The sequence below is a fragment of the Linepithema humile genome, chromosome 8 (genome assembly GCF_040581485.1).
Source record: "Linepithema humile isolate Giens D197 chromosome 8, Lhum_UNIL_v1.0, whole genome shotgun sequence".
NCBI lineage: Eukaryota > Metazoa > Arthropoda > Insecta > Hymenoptera > Formicidae > Linepithema > Linepithema humile.
In genome coordinates, this window is record NC_090135.1 from 5,803,266 (window position 1) to 5,820,176 (window position 16,911).

At 38.6% G+C, this 16,911-nt stretch overlaps 1 protein-coding gene across 1 annotated transcript; it reads right to left on the reverse strand.

The window, feature by feature from the left end:
* Positions 1-7,309: 7,309 nt before the first annotated feature.
* On the reverse strand, positions 7,310-8,443 carry LOC137001738 (uncharacterized). Its single transcript, XM_067360859.1, has one exon. It carries the CDS (start codon positions 8,441-8,443, stop codon positions 7,310-7,312), a length of 1,134 nt encoding a protein of 377 aa, XP_067216960.1.
* Positions 8,444-16,911: the final 8,468 nt, after the last annotated feature.

Here is a 16,911-nt window from a genome sequence, read left to right on the forward strand (position 1 = left end):
CAAAGAATTGAATCCCTTTTACCCGGGACGGAACCTTTGTACGCAATTTGAGAGGGAAAGTGTGAGGGGATGACGAACGAGGAGGGTGTGGTTAAATGAAAAAGAACAAAAGTTTAATTTACTAAAGACTTAACATTTAAATTTAATTAAATTTTTAATTTGGATACAAAAAACTTAACTCTCAATCGCATGTTTATAATTTTGTTTGTGTATTTCCTACAATAGTGTGTGTGTGTGTGTGTGTGTGAGTGTTTTATTCTTCCGGAGAGAGGACAGAGAAAATAATAAAACAAAAAGGAATGAACTGACTTACTCGTTGCAGAGTAGCCTTGATTAGTGCTGAGTAGGTTCGGTTGTTCTAAGCGGGCGCCCGTTGAGGGATGGTGTTGTATAGGCGTTGGACCCTTTTTGTAAACGTGTGGGTACCCTGCTGCGGGATGGTGTCGTCAGGGCGATGGACCTTTTATTCGAGATGCACCACTTGGTCGCGACAAAGTATCAACTAATTTTATTTTTTTAATTCGCGCCCCCGAACTACTCGAAAAACTGTTTCAAGAAACTGAGCTAAACTTAATAAAACTGCGCAAAAACTGCTTGAAGAATCGTGTGTAATTGTGTATAATTGTGAGTGGAGCCACCAGAACACAGGTTTTTATACCCTTTCCTTGGGGTGGATCCTTTTGGAAAATCTTAGGTTTTTGAGACGAATAGGATCGAATAGGAATTAGTCTTGCGAAAAGATTTTTAATGTGGGGGAGGATGGCGTCATTTTTAGCTAATAGGATTGAGTTTAGATGATTAGGTTACTTGAAGTGGGGTAGGAAGGAAGGGGCCCTAACGAATAAGGAATAGCGTCGTTTCGGGTCCATATACGATAGGGGTAGGTTTTTGAGGTGGCATAACCCGGTTGGTGTTAATTAGTATAGGTGGGGTGCATCTCAGTGTCTTAAGATCTGGATGGGCGTAGTCTTTAGACCGTACGATGGAATGATGGGTGGTCTATAAAGGTGCTTGCCCCCGATTCACGGCTTTCGGATTGGAGGGTTAAGAATCGAGTAGTATGTTGGCAGGTATGGGGCGTCACAACAAACCCCCACCACCTACCCCGTCTAGGCCCCCCGCAGTGGGTCTGGCGCCAAAACATTCTTCCACTCCTCTCTGACGGGATGGGAAAAAAGATGGCGGCTACGGGTAAACAAGATGGCGGATGTTGACAAGATGACGGAAATTTTTATTTTTCCGAATTGAGAAAATCCAAACGGGGTTCGAACCTGGATCGCTGGATTTCTAATCCTGGTCCTAGTCTGCTGGGCTACCTATAGATCTAATGAAATAAGTCGTAGGGTCATATTTATGGCAGGCGCGGGATGACGTAAATTTTTTATTTTTTTCCGAATTGAGAAAATTCAAACCGGGTTCAAACCTGTTCCAGATTGTTCTGTGTCTATTTCTCATTGTTCTAGGTTTTAGTGTCGCTGATGTAACATTATCGGTCGAAAAAGACAAAATAATTCTCTACCTTCAAGAGTAAAGTGCTCTTTAAACGTTTGTTCTGACAAAACTGAGAGTTGTTCCGGATTGTTCTGTGTCTATTTCTCATTGTTCTAGATTTTAGTGTCGCTGATGTAACATTATCGGTTGAAAAAAACAAAATAATTCTCTACCTTCAAGAGTAAAGTGCTTTTTATATGTTTGTTCTGGTAAAACTGAGAGTTGTTCTGGGTTGTTCTATTCGTTTTTAGCTTAAATATGTAATTTGGTGTCAAAACATAATATAATAATAGCGATAAATGTAAAAATACTATTTGGACGCTTAATGCTATTTTTTGCTATATCTTTTTAAATTCTTTTTTAGGAGGATTAATATTTTAGAACAATGTTTAGAACAATTAGAACAATCCAGAACAGCAAAAAAATTTGAATTTAAAAAAAAATGGGTGGCCACAAAAATAAATCGTTTTTTTGCTTTTCCCGTCATGTTTTTCGATTTTTTTGCTCATAACTTTGGAACAATATAGAACAAACGTAGAACAACCTGGAACAACTAAAAAAATATTCAAAATCGAAAAATGGGGGACTAACTTTATATAGGCGCGAAGGGGTCGTATTTATGGTGGAGCCGCGTCTATATGAGGTACCCCGGACTCTCTGGCAGGTATGGGGCATCAAAACAAACGACGTCACACAGTCGCCTCTAGTCCGTGAAGGGAAGGGACGTATTTATGGTGGAGCCGCGTCTATATTTGGTACCCCGGACTCTCTGGCAGGTATGAGAAATGTAAACAAACATCGCCAAGGTGTCGAGCGGGGGATGATAGAACTACGGCCAAGAGACCTGTGAGCGGGCAAGTATGGGAGAACAAAAGAACGACGTCACGGAGTCAAACGCTGGATTCTGCTAGACCGATATTCGACGAGATAGAGTGACGACTGAGGGGGGCTCCTGTGCAAACGGTATAGAGCGTGCGCCGGTATAGCGAACAAAAGAACGCAGCGACGAATGATCGGACGCTTTTTAGTCTGATATTAGGCATGCTGGTTAAGGGGGCAGCGATATCGCGTGAACAGGGTGAGCCACCCGTTTTCGCAGATTGAGCGCGCTGTATGGATTGGGGAGTGCATGAACATACGAAAAGTGGAAGAAAACAAACACGAGAAATGGAATACAAAATCGTTTATTTGGAATTTTTCTTAAGAATACATAATTGAACATTACAGTCAAAATATAAAAATATTTTATTTGACTTACTGAATACGTTCTAAAAATATTATTTCAAAGCATGCATCGAGAAATGTTAAATATATGAAATAAAATGTTTTATTTAAAATTTTTAAAAATACATCGTTGAATATTACAACAAGTACTTGTACGTAGTTTCGTTTGCTCATTTTTTTTACAATGAAAAATTTTGCGATATAAGCATACTATCAGTCTGTCGTTTTGGTTATAATCATCGGTGAAAAGACGAAGAAATTGCTCAAGGTTGTAACCAAGAGACAAATAGTAAAGAAACGCGCAACAATATTGGCCGCATGAAAAAAATCTTTGTAGCTGCACGGTGTTCCATTGATACGTGGTGGAATTTCGTCGAAGTCGCAGATGAAATCGTTGATCCGAGTGTGGCGGGATTCCGTAACTATCGGAATATGTGCCGGTACCGTGTTCGTCGATGTAAAAGGCGACCCAGGGTCTTCTGGGGCGATCATGCTCGTCTGTATTAGCGACAATGGCTGTCGATCTCGTCCACACCCTCGGTAGTCTGTCGGCAGGATAGACTCCTGCATATCTGACATTGAGACGACGCAACGCATGTAAGATTTGCAGTGAATTCATTTGTCGCGTAACAAGACGGTGCTCGTGCGCAAGGAATTATTTGTATAGTAGAGTCGCAGAGGTTTATCTCCTTTTGCGTAGAGTAGACGTTCTCGAATGATTGTGCGGAGATGGTTTGTTGAGCGTTGCTATCGGTAAGATATTCTTCTTTCTTTACACACGGTATATCTTTTGCAATATAATTACGTGATTGATTCTTGTCTTCTTCTTCTTCTTCTTCTTCTTCTTCTTCTTCTTCTTCTTCTTCTTCTTCTTCTTCTTCTTTTTTCCGTAGCGTTACGCCACGTTTCGATATTGCGAATTATATCGAGATTTTTATTCTTTTTCATAAAAACGCCGCTGTCAGCTTTTTCGCTTATGCTCCAATTTTTATGAGAAAGATCATCGCAGCTCGAAACGATGCTACACTCACTGCTGATGTTTTGAGCGCCTATCCAACGTTTCAATTTGCCGGCGTTGCGTAACGTGCAAAGAAATTTGTCTGTAGAGCAAAATCGAAAACCGTGGTGAGAGCACCAATGTCCGCTCTCTTTGTCTTCCGATAAATTTTTAAACGCCGGAGAAATTTTTTCTAGATTATATACGTTTCTGGAAAGTAGACGCCTCAGATAGCGGGCCTTTTCTTGCCCCCTGCTATAGATGTAGCGCACTCGACGTGTTATTTCTCGCAGTTGTATTACGAAACATTTAAGATCGGTTTCGCCATCGAACCACTCGATTCCGTGATAATTTTGCGAAAGCCAGTTGTTTTCTCGTCTCGATTTTTCAGGTAAATCGTCAAAGGGATAGGGAGGCGTCATAATCCAGTGTCCGATGATTGCGGAGTTAAGCGCGACAACAGCCACTTCTTTCGGAATAAACTTCTCGTCGGCATCGCGGAAACCCTGTATATCGATGACTATATCCATGGTTATGTCCAAATACTCGCTCTTTCTTTTCAAACGAAGCGACGCCGTTCGTGTCTCGAACAAAACTGAATCTTTTTCCGCTGCTTTACACGTCATTTGAGAAAACAGACGTTAGGGAAAAATGTACGTAGTAGTGGTAGTAGTAGTAGAGGTGGGGGGTTTAACGTTATAAAAACCTAACCGCCAAAATCGACGATAACTTGTCGAGAGGAGTCTATTTCTAGAATATTATCGAACTCTGCATAAACGATACAATTAACGGTCGTGGTAAGCGCCTTATCAAATTTCACTTCTAATCGCAAACTACCATGTTTCGCGAGATTCCAATGTCCGGCGCAATGAACGGACAAGTCGGGGGTAAGATCAAAAGCGAAAAGAATGTAGCCCTGGGCATAATCCTCTCTACTTATAGAATTTCCCTCGTTCAAGAAGTGAATGCCGTGAATGCCGAGAAGAGCGTGTGGTAGGCTTCGACGTAAAGCTTTTCGTCTTTCGAAAAGTTCGGTTGTAACGGCCTACTGGGAATTTGCATACCATCGGCATACAGAGAAAAGAAATTTATACCGTAGTTTCTGAAATTAAACGGATTCAATTTTCTATCGCCATTAAACGCTCTGTTATCGACAAAACCGACTATTACGCGTTTCGGCAGTTGTCCGAGTATTACATTATCTATCGATTCTCCTACGAGTCCGGCGTGAATCGTAAATGTTTTAACCTCGACTTTTGTGAGAGGATATTTGGCGGTGGTTTTACTCAACATTCTCGCGTGCGAGAGTAACACACCAGGGCTTATCTTTGCTCTTCTAACGAGCAGACTAGCGTCTAGAAGGCGTATTTTTGACACCGAATTAGATTCCATAAGGCAAAACGAATCTTTCGAGCGAACGAGCCTCATTCTAACTTCCACCCCGTTGATTAAGAATTTATCCTGATTGAAAACGTCGCAGTGAAGATGACCTATGAGATCTAGCGCCTGTCCGTCTCGAATGTAACGCGAGCGTCTCACGAGAGCCTGATTCGTGGTTTATGACTCTAGGAGAGCGTCCATTAAGCCCGGAGTATCCGCGTCCCACAGGCAGGAGGTCAGATGGGAGTTTTTTGCGGGTGAAGAATAATTTAATAACGCCTCGATGTAAGCCCGATACGCGTAAGCGTTGTTTGGGGTTGACACGAGTTTTTGATTGAAGTATATGTCGATTTGGTTGAACATGGAATGCAGTAAATGATTTACAGGGCCTACTTTGAACTTGAGGGTGCCAGCGGCGGTACCGCCTCCTGCTAGGGGGGAAGATTCTACGCGTACGCGAAGACTCAACATGGTGTGTGTGAGATCTAGATAATCTTCCCCATGGCCGGGTATGACGAATTCTATAGGCGCGTCGTCCGCGAGCGACGTTACGGGTTTGTAATAAATCCATTGCGATCTCTCGATGCTGGTTTGTGTAGGCGGTAAAAAAAAGGGATCGAGTTCACTCTTTAAGCACTCGTTTGAATGTGTATGAAGAAAGGACATACTTCGTAAATTCCTAATTCACACGTCGATTAAGAGAATATGTCGGCTACATTGCGTTTCTTGACTTGACGACAGCGCCCTGTGGATGGCTTTTTTTTGTTGTTGGTCTTTCTACCTGCCGTGCGTATTTTCTTCGTTGCTCTTTTTTTGTTCGTGATTTTTCTTCGCGCGTTGCTATTCTTCGACGATTTCTTTGTGTTCGTCTGACGATGAGGACGACGACGGCGCTTAGAAACAGCGTTGCGTCTTACGTGACTGAAGAAAGGAAACTGAAGCGCAGCTGTTTTCGCGGATACTTTATAACCTGTTCCTTTCATCAAGCTAGTTATTTTTTCTTTGGCTTTTCTTTTGAGATTTCCGCTCGATTCCTTGAGATGAGATTTGACCGCTTCCTTGAACGGCGTATTATTTTCGACATCCTCCATCACGTTAACGCCGGCTCGTAAAGCTTCTTTACCAACCGCTCGTACACCTTTACTCAGATAAGGAAGCACCCTCCTGAATAATCCTCCGAGAAAACTACCGATTCCGTGTCCTCGTTGATAGGGTGCTCCGACGAAAACCCTCGTGATTCCTCCGCTCCTACCTCCGCTATCGTAATATTCGTGGTCCTCCGGTCTAGCCATAGCAAGCGGCTTTTCCGACTGATTTTTTCTTACTGGAAACGTCTAAAGTGCAACGTCACCGTTAGCGTTCCCAATTGAAATGGTATTCTTTTTCCGAATTGATCTTTTATATCTATTTCAATCCTGCGGAAATACGTTTGTTGTAATGGGATATAATGCGGGACGGAGAAATGTTTCACTTGATTCGCGCCGTACGCGTAATAATGTCCGTAATGTTGCAGCTTGACCGGTACTATTCGAAGAAGTGGAGTTTGCACATCGCCGGTTATATAAGGTTCGCAAATATCACAATAAACAAAGAGTTTATCGGGAATACCGCGCAGCAATCCGTGCGGTTCGACGGTATAGAAACTTCCAGCGCGCACTCCTTGTTCCGTTTTAAACCCGAGTTTAATAAAAGGCGCTGTAAAAATATCTTTGGAATTAGGTTTAGTCGCAGTAAGCGTGGTATAATATGCGATTTCTAGGCGATTGCTAGGCGTTGGTATGGCCCCGCCGCAGCCGAGTATTCGTAGAAGATTATCGGAAACGTTCATATGATGAATCAGATTGCATTTATTTTCATCGCATGTAATGTCGAACAAGATTTTACCACCGCCTAGCGTCTTCTAGTTTCAAATTAATATGCGAATTCGCATCTTTGCAAGCCGAATTAATAGCGGAGATAAGTTCCTCGATATTTTTATAAATACCATTCGGAATTACGCCTTCCGTCGACGTTAACGGCGCCCCGTTTTTCCTTGTCTCGTGTCCATTTTCAATATCGACGAATCTAATGACATTTTCAACGTGGTTTATGTGTAAAAAAGTAGTGGGAAATTGGATCTTGTTAAGCGCGACTTCCCATTCGCCGTGTAAATGTATAGGTTGAGGTAATTCTGTGGTGAAGGAAGTGGTTGCATTGTGCGGAAAATAACGCATGCTGCTATTGCTGGGAAGAATCAAGAGAAATTGATCCGTCCTCATTTTGAACAAGCGGGGTTAAACTCGAAGCGGGGATCCAAGAATCAAACTTACTGGGATAACCACGCCAGCTAACCAGCACCTGCTTATTATTACCGTGACCCCGGTTTCTTATCACACGGTCGACGATAAACTCCTCCTCCTGCAAGTTTTTCTCAACCCGAGCCAATTCTTGTTCGTAAAAAATGCTGTCTATGACTTCTCCCGCTAAATCGCTCAGCTCGTACACACGTGGTTTTCGCCAATCGAGTATGCGATGAATTCGAAATATCTCCTCACTCCACCGCGCCTCGTATCCTTTCTCGAAGACGACTTTTGCTCTACTGATACGAACGTGATCACCGACGTGGTATTTAGCCTTTCGGCGTTTTTCGTTCGCTTCGCCGTTGCTCCTCCATCGGCGCGTTATATTTTCACGCGCGATACGCGCATTTTCTCTCGTAACAGCATACGGTTGCATTCTGGTGCTCGAATGACGGGTGTGATTATAGGCGTTTACGATATTCTGCAAAACATCGATGTAGCGTTGTGTATTTTTATGCGTAAAATAACACCACATTCGTTCTTTCAACGTTCTGTTGAAGCGCTCGACGATGGCAGCTTTGACATCCGGATTGCGGGCTACGCGAAAACGAATGTCATTTTCTTCCAAAAACTTTTGTAGCGATCGCCCGACAAATTCTTTACCCTTGTCCGTTTGTAGGTATACATAGGGCGCGCGACCGTTACTTCTCGAGAGCACGTTCTGAAAAGCTCTCATTACGGAATTACTCGTTTTGTCGCGCAATGGTTCTACCCAGACGTATTTACTAAGTACATCGATAATCACGAGTAAATACGAATATCCCTCGTTGTAACTTTTGAGATTTCGGAGTTTGATTAAATCTGCCTCCCACAGATCGTCGATATTCGTTACGTTGTAATGCATTCGCGGAAATTTCCGTCGCAATGGACGATGCAGTGTGTAGGCGTCTTGTGCTTCGAGCCATCGCTCGACATTGTTACGGGGTAAATTCGCCGCGCGAAACAGATTATCGACAGCCGAATAGTCAGCATAATGCGCGGGATCGTAGTACAATTTTTCAAGAGCCGTCATTCCAATTTACTCCATTCTAACAGGCGTCTTGCTGGTGGAGAATCCGTGTTTCTCTGAGGAGTGGAACTCGCCGCAGGACCGGTAAGTTTCGCGATATTTTGCAAAGAACCGGCTGTTAATAATTTGTTATTTCTCACTAGTGCGGAGGGAATGTTCAAGTCGTGAAGTAATCGCGCGAACTGAACTCTTCCCGCGGCTTTCACGGTTTTTCTATCGCGCATCGCCTCGTTTATCAGGTCTGAGATATTTGAATCTTTTACGACGTTACCGTCTATGGTCACGACTTCGTACTCATCCCAGTTAATTCTAGTCGACGATGCTTTATCGAGCAAGCGTTTCGTCAGTAAGCGAGCTTCGGCACGGTAAGATTTCGGTACGCTTTCCACTATTCTTTCGACGCTTTTCATTACCCCGAGACTCGCGTCGTGTTCTTTCGGGAGGCTTCTCGTACGACTAGAGCCCGGAGCGAATGAGAGATCGCTCGGCGGTACTTCTTCATGAGTGTCCATCGCGCCTTCTTCCTCTTCTTCTTCCTCGGCGTTACGCGCGTCTTGATTTCGTCGTCCGTGTGCTACTCGTACAAAGTGAAGATATCGCCAAAGAACCTCTTTATACATCTTCCATCTCTCGGCTTCGTCATTCGGATAGGGCGAATTAAGAATTCGACTCATCTCCGCATCGAGTCTGGATAGAGCGGTTCCGGGTGTTCGTACGGAATTATAATTATTATTATTATTAGCGCTTTCGTCCGGTGTGTTTTCCACGAGCGGTGCGCCGTAGTCGGTAGTCGGTTGATGCAATTGACGCTGCATTCTCTCGAGATTTTCCGTAGAAATTAAAACCATTTTTTTCGCTCTTTCCATAACACTCGATATTATTTTCTCTCTTGTATTTTAAGCCGTCACCTTGTCTATGATTCGCGAAAATAAGGCCTCTAATAGAGGAATGATAATATAGAATAAGAATCCACCTCGTTGTACCAATAGCTTTCTTTTATTCTTCCAATTTCCACGCTTTGCCGCGATACGACGTAGCGTCGTTTTGTATTTGCTCAGACGATTTTTTCGCGCCGTTCGAGCGCAACGTTACCATTGAGCGCGTTGAAAACGCATTCGCAAATACAGCAAATAAATTTTTCGTCCGCGGTTCGCAGGAAAGAGCTGCGTTGATTTTTGTTCAGATGGCACAGCGCCTCTAGAAGACAAACGTTTCTCTTTCCGATCGAACGTCTAGCGGTTTTCGTTGCACCGTCCGACGCCGCTTCTTTCATCGTGAGAAAGTCTCTCGCAACTGTCGTCTCGCGAGCAATGGTGCATACATTTTATACGCTGGAGAACGATTTGCGCGGTACGTAGACGTAACGCAACGCATCGTCAGGAAAGATGCTTGTCCGAAATCGATATTTGTCCGGAGTCGATTATTTCAGATCGAGTAATAAATATCCGTGGGGGCGCGAGGTTGCGTCAAAGTATGCTTCTTCTAGAAACTTTGGGTCATCGGGGTACACCTGTCGCGCGAGATGGCGAATTTGAGCGCGATCGCGTGGGTTCTTGAAGACGACGATGTAATTGGTATTAAGCGATATGTCGCGCTGACAGCGCCCCTAATGAAATAGATTTTGTGTGATAAGTATAACGCTGAGATTCTTATGGTGACTACCCTTTGTAAAAAGATCCACGATGACGTCGCACGAGGATGATTCTCTCATAAGATCGTCGATTATCACCAGCTTTGGTGTGAGAAGATCGTGGGAATAATCATGCGCTTGTGGCAACCCCTCGCGAAACTCGATTGCATTTTTCTTTATTCCCGCAGCGTTCCTTTCTTTTTTCTCAAACACGTATTGAAGTTGTCGATAAGCATTCTGCCATTCGGCGTAATAAAAAAAAACTCTTTGGAAAGAAACATCGGCCATTTCGGATAGATATTTGAGAAAAGTTTTTACAAAGACCGTTTTGCCGCATCCAGTGGGACCGCTGACGATAGACGTCCAAGGATGTTTCCAGCGTATGTCCATCTTGCGAAATGAACCCTTCGCCGTTTGCTCGCGCCTTCATAAACAAAAAAAATCAGCGGAACACTATGACGCGATAAGCTTACTGCTCACTGACGGCGGCGGCGGCGGCGACCGCTTGCTCGCGCTAGCGCAATGCTGCCAGAAACGAGCGGCGGCATCACACTAATACAACCGAGAACCGATGACGTCACCCTATCCGTGTGAGCTCGACCCGGTCGACCAATGGAAGAGAACGCCGTCTCCCTTCCACCGAGCCGACGCAACAGACGATAAATGTTAAGAAGTAAGTGTTTCTAAGGCATGTGGCTGGAATATGAAAAATCCCGTGTTCGAGATTTGCTTCTCGCAACTTTCTTTTCTTTTTTCCGCATTTGTTTCTAACAGTGTAAATTATCAAATAATCTTTTTTTTGCTTAAAAAATAATAGTTTATATTTATTAATAATATTCGCATATGTTAAAACTAACAATTTTTGAAATAATTCAGATTTGCTATTGTCAATAGAAAAATGAAGTTATTTTGCAATATTGCAACAAAGTGTAAATTTAACATATACTATGTTCTTGCCATTCGCCTTATTCGTTTAGCCATGCTTGCTTTGCATTTATGTCTATCGACTCGAAAGATTTTACATACCTGTAAAACTTTTAATTATTTCCCAACTTACAATTAGTCACTCGCGTCCTGATATTTTTTCTCCCGTTCAATAATTTTCTATTCGTACATTCGGAGAATCCGAATAGTGAGATCAATAATGTACTTAATTTTCGTACACTCTAGTATCTCAATCTGAGATCGGTGTACATTTTAACGTGTCAAATGTAGACGAATTATTTCTATATAAAAGATAATTAAAATTTTCACACCAACAATCTATGATATATGCTCCATATGCCATATTATATTTTATTCCATTTTTAATCATTTATTTTAAACTACTGCATATTAGCAAAAGTTACTGTACTATGGAGATGAGTGGAGGAGACGGTAACATATATTATAAATGCAGTCAGATTTATTGTACTCTTGTTAAAATATTGTAAAAATAATGTATTATTAGTAATTATAATAGTATTTATTAGTAATTATAATAGTATTATTAATAGTGGTCTTCCGCACCACCTTCGAGGTTCCACTAACGGCGCGTTAGGTTTTTTTAGTGGACCTTCGCCAGGAGCCCTATTATACCACATTTCATTAATCTTTCTATATATTTCTTTTATACATATGTGATGTCATTTGCAGACAAAATACTTTTTTTACACTTGTCATTTACAAGTGCGGTGTCATTTGCAGACAAGATACTCTTTTTACTCTTGTCATTTACAAGTGTGGTGTCATTTGCAGACAAGATACTCTTTTTACTCTTGTCATTTACAAGTGTAGTGTCATTTGCAGACAAGATACTCTTTTTACTCTTGTCATTTACAAGTGTGGTGTCATTTGCAGACAAAATACTCTTTTTACGCTTGTCATTTACAAGTGATGTCATTTGCAGACAAATAACTTATTACACCTCTGTAATAAAATTAGCAGTTACTTTTTTGTGTTATATAAAAAATACTATTTATTTGTAACATTATTATTGCGTATCATTAGATGTTGAGGGACCAGCTATATCATCAACGTCTGCAGCATGTAGATTAAGACAACTTTTATGTTTTTTAGGACATGTAGAATATAATTTGTTCGATGACATGAGAGACAAATGTTTTTCATTAATCTCGATCTCTAAAATAGATTCTTTTCTTGCGTTCAAAGCTGATTTTAAAACGCAAATGGCATTTACAGAGACGGATGAAAGGCTATTTCGTTTTTTCGTTTTTATGTCTGATAAAATTGAAAATATTCTTTCTGGATCGGCATTAGAATTTGGAAGTGATCTAATAGAATTTATAAGGGATTTAAGATTTGGATATTTCACAAGATCTCTGGAGCTTTTACTTTATAAAATTTGTTTCCACATGTCATCAAAACTTAATTTTTTAAGATTTGTTTTTTCTGTTTCTGTAAAATTGAGATGTACAATAAACCATTCTTTTTTTAAACCATTTTCGTCAAAACCACCGAGAGTTTGAACGATAAAAGAAACGTCATTGAATGATGTTTCTCTGTCAAAATCAAATAAAACAACGTCTGATTCAAAAACTTTCAATTTTGACAAAAATTTGTCATTAATTGGTAATCTTTTACTAATTTCCTCGGCAGCTGTCACATAAAATTGCAAACAATTTTCTCGAACATTCGCAACTATGTCTAAGTATCCGTTCTTTGTCAGTTCGTCGAGGTATTCTTCGCATTCTAATCCTAAATTTATTTCATTTAAAGATTTTTGATTATTTTTGTCAGAAAATTGAATATTATTGCATACGTTTTTTAAAAACTCAGGTTTTAGAAAGTGTTTACAAACTGTGGTTAGAAACTCTACTGATTTTCGGTGTAATAAATGAATCCTCGTTTCTAGTGCTTGAAAAAAGGCATTAAATAAATTAAAAGAATCTAAAATATGTTCTAAAAATAAGAAATATACTTTTACATCTAAGTATTGCATTATTTTTAATAAATCTTCTCCAGATTTTGATTTTTCATCAACGACTCTTTTAGTTAAAAAATGTTTGATAGTATCCCATAACTCAAGAAGTCTTTCAATACACGTATGATAAGAAAGCCACCGTGTATCAGCCAATCTTAAAATTTTGCGGTTTGTTCTTTGAAAACATTCTGTAAATTCTAGAAAAATAGCCGAACGCTTAGGACTACCGTTAATATAACTTGCAATTTTTTTTAGAAATTCTTCGCAATATTCCGGTAATTTAGCACATGCAGAATGCGCAGCCAATGCAGCAGAATGACACGGACATGAAAATGTTAATAAATTTTTGCACACCTCAACTAGCTTTGTTTTAAATGATGACTTTTTTCCTATCATAACGGATGCATTATCGCACGACAGAGCAATAATATTTAAGAATGGAATGTTTACCCGAGTCGAAATTTAGCACCTATATTGAACCTTAATCTTTTATTTTGAGGTAGGCATAAGAGAGTCAAAGTAGATGTTATGCATTGTATCGTATGTATATAATAGCACCTACTTTGGCGCTACAATATGTCCGAAATTTCCTTTTTTCCTGCTAAAGCTTCAAAGTAGGGTTTAGTTAAAACCCTCCGTTGACCCGCTTTAGACCCTGAAAATATATAGATTCCTTTTTGCCAGCACTACTTTTATGATATTATCAAGAAATTCTAATGATTGCAAATGTTTACAATAAAAAAAAATACTAACTATAATTTTGATTAACGATAATTTTTAGTAGCATACAATTTAAAAATATCATCAATCAATACCATTTAGTTGAATTTTATTATCTTTTGAAAATTTGTAATTATTAGAAATTTCTTGATAATATCAAAATATAATATCAAAATTCAACTATTGAGTATTGATTTCTGATATTTTTAAAAATTGTATGCTATTAAAATTATCATCAATTAAAATTATATAGTTAGTAATTTTTTTTATTATTGTGAAGATTTTTGCAATCATTAGAATTTCTTGATAATATCATAAAACTAGTACTGAAAATCCATATACCTTTGTGATTATATTAAAAATATTAAATTAAGATATTAAATATAAAATAAAATATTAAAAACATTACATAATAGTTATTGAATTAAATATTATTTATTAAGTATATGTAATACATATAGTTAAGAGTATATTATTAAGTATAGTTAACATGCGTTAAAACAAGTTCAGACAGAAATACTTATACAGAAAAAGGTCCAAATTAAGACTGAAACGTTTGATAATATTGTATCACTTAATAAAGCAATAATCAAAATACAACCACATTATGCATATTGCTCGTATAGTTTTTTATTTTTATTTGAATTTTAACGAGTACATCTAAAATAGTTAACATTTAATAAAAAAATTAATTTAAAAAAATTTTTTTGCGTTGAATTTTTTTCAGATATCATATCACTATTTTGAAGAAGGAAACGGAAAGGTATCAGTATTAATGAAAGTTGGAAATGCAACGAATCAAATATTTTCCTTTATGATTAAACATTATAATAACTTTTATAGGTCGAATTTATCTAGTATATATATATACTAGATAAAAGTTCGAGGTTTAATGGAGGAGTTCTCGCAGTAATACAATCTATTTTGTGAGGCTCTATAGGTTTAAAGTAGTATTTCAACGTCAAATTATAGGAGATCAAGTTTTAAAAGAGGAGTTCTAGGTTCTAATTCCGTAAAAATAGGTTCATATAGGCTGTATGAGCATTAAAAGAGACGCTAAATTTCGACTCGGGCAACCATAGTTTTTTTACAAAATGAGCAATAGAATGAATTTACGTCATGTGGCACTTCGCGTAGCTATGGCCGAAATTCTTCAATATCTAACCATTGTTGTCGAAATTGTTGGTATTTTCTTGAATTTGTTATGTTGGAATTTACATCGTTATCATTTAATACTGTATCATTCAATGATGTATTCTTTTTAATATTATTTTTATGACACGCAGAATTTGCATGTTTTAATAAGTTAGTATTGCACGAGAAATCTTTATTGCACATGATACAATGAAAAAGACTATCATTATTAGATACTTTGCGTATCCAAGATTTAAATCTATCATCACTAAGCCAAGCGTCTAGAAAGCTTCGCTTTGATTTTTTTCTTAACTGTTCACACATTTCCATATAAAATAAAAAATATTAACAAAAAATTACAGAACAGAAGGAATAAAAATAAAAAAAGAAAATATATATGTATATAAGTACTTACATATAAAATATGTGAAATGCTTGCAATTGCTTTACCTTCTTGAACTCGAAGTTTTTACAAGGCACGTATAAAAATTGACTTGCTATTATAGTCTATTGAAGTGCTATTATAGTCGGCAACAATCTTAATTAATTAAATTAAGTTGTATTCTCACTATTTGTAACAAATAAACGCGTTATAACGTTATCACTTATGGCGCGAGACACTACCGTGTCTCTTGATAGCTTCCACGCGCTTCCACGAAAACGCAACAACTGACTGAGAAAAGTTTTTCTTAGAAGACATCTTGGAATGAAGAGTAAGTGCAATAACTTCATACATATAAAAAGCCGCTTGGAAGGGGGGGCTTTGCCGTATATACATACGTGATTCTGTTCTTGTGTGTGTAAAATTGCGGACGCGGATCAACGAAATCGCTCTGCGCTCGAAATCGTGTAAAAATATCGTCTAAACGTCTCGAAGCATGAAAATTTTGAAAGTCGCAAAATTAATTTTTCTTAAACATAGGCTTGTAGAGAATGACGAGACGAAACTTTTTTCTATTTGCAGTTTTTTTGTTCGATGCTTATTTTTAATAATAAAAATAAAAAACTGAAAAATTTTTATTCCCAAATTCAATAAGATTTTAAGATATAAATCGTCGTAATTTTGCCAAATTTTGTTGAAATTGTTTAAAATTTGGTATACGCATGCAGTATAGTCTAGTGATGCCTACAAAACAATAAAGAGCTGAAAATCGCCTATTGTTTAATAATAATTAATTGCAAATTGAGGCCAATTGGTAACCACGTTTCTTTAGTTTCGCCGACAAAAAGTATCGAGGGAACTTGAAATTTGAAACAACTTCCAGTGAGACATTTGTTCCTCACTATTGAAGGAAGATTTCTGAAAATTTTCAGATCGATTCATTGCAAATTTGCGGAAATATGCATTTTATAAGAAAACATGCGATGCCGCTGAAAGCCGAACGGCGAGTATGCTGCCTGATGGTGCTCAGCGCTCACGGACCTATCATCGACGGCGTCGCATGTTTTCTTATAAAATGCATATTTCCGCAAATTTGCAATGAATCGATCTGAAAATTTTCAGAAATCTTCCTTCAATAGTGAGGAACAAATGTCTCACTGGAAGTTGTTTCAAATTTCAAGTTCCCTCGATACTTTTTGTCGGCGAAACTAAAGAAACGTGGTTACCAATTGGCCTCAATTTGCAATTAATTATTATTAAACAATAGGCGATTTTCAGCTCTTTATTGTTTTGTAGGCATCACTAGACTATACTGCATGCGTATACCAAATTTTAAACAATTTCAACAAAATTTGGCAAAATTACGACGATTTATATCTTAAAATCTTATTGAATTTGGGAATAAAAATTTTTCAGTTTTTTATTTTTATTATTAAAAATAAGCATCGAACAAAAAAACTACAAATAGAAAAAAGTTTCGTCTCGTCATTCTCTACAAGCCTATGTTTAAGAAAAATTAATTTTGCGACTTTCAAAATTTTCATGCTTCGAGACGTTTAGACGATATTTTTACACGATTTCGAGCGCAGAGCGATTTCGTTGATCCGCGTCCTCAATTGTGTTTATAAGTCGCGTACAAACAGAGATCAGACTAGTTCCTTCGGTTCCTTATCAGTTAATAC

Coding starts and splice junctions, on each gene's coding strand:
- LOC137001738 (XM_067360859.1), bottom strand. CDS start 8,443: ATGACGGCTCTTGAAAAATTGTACTACGATCCCGCGCATTATGCTGAC.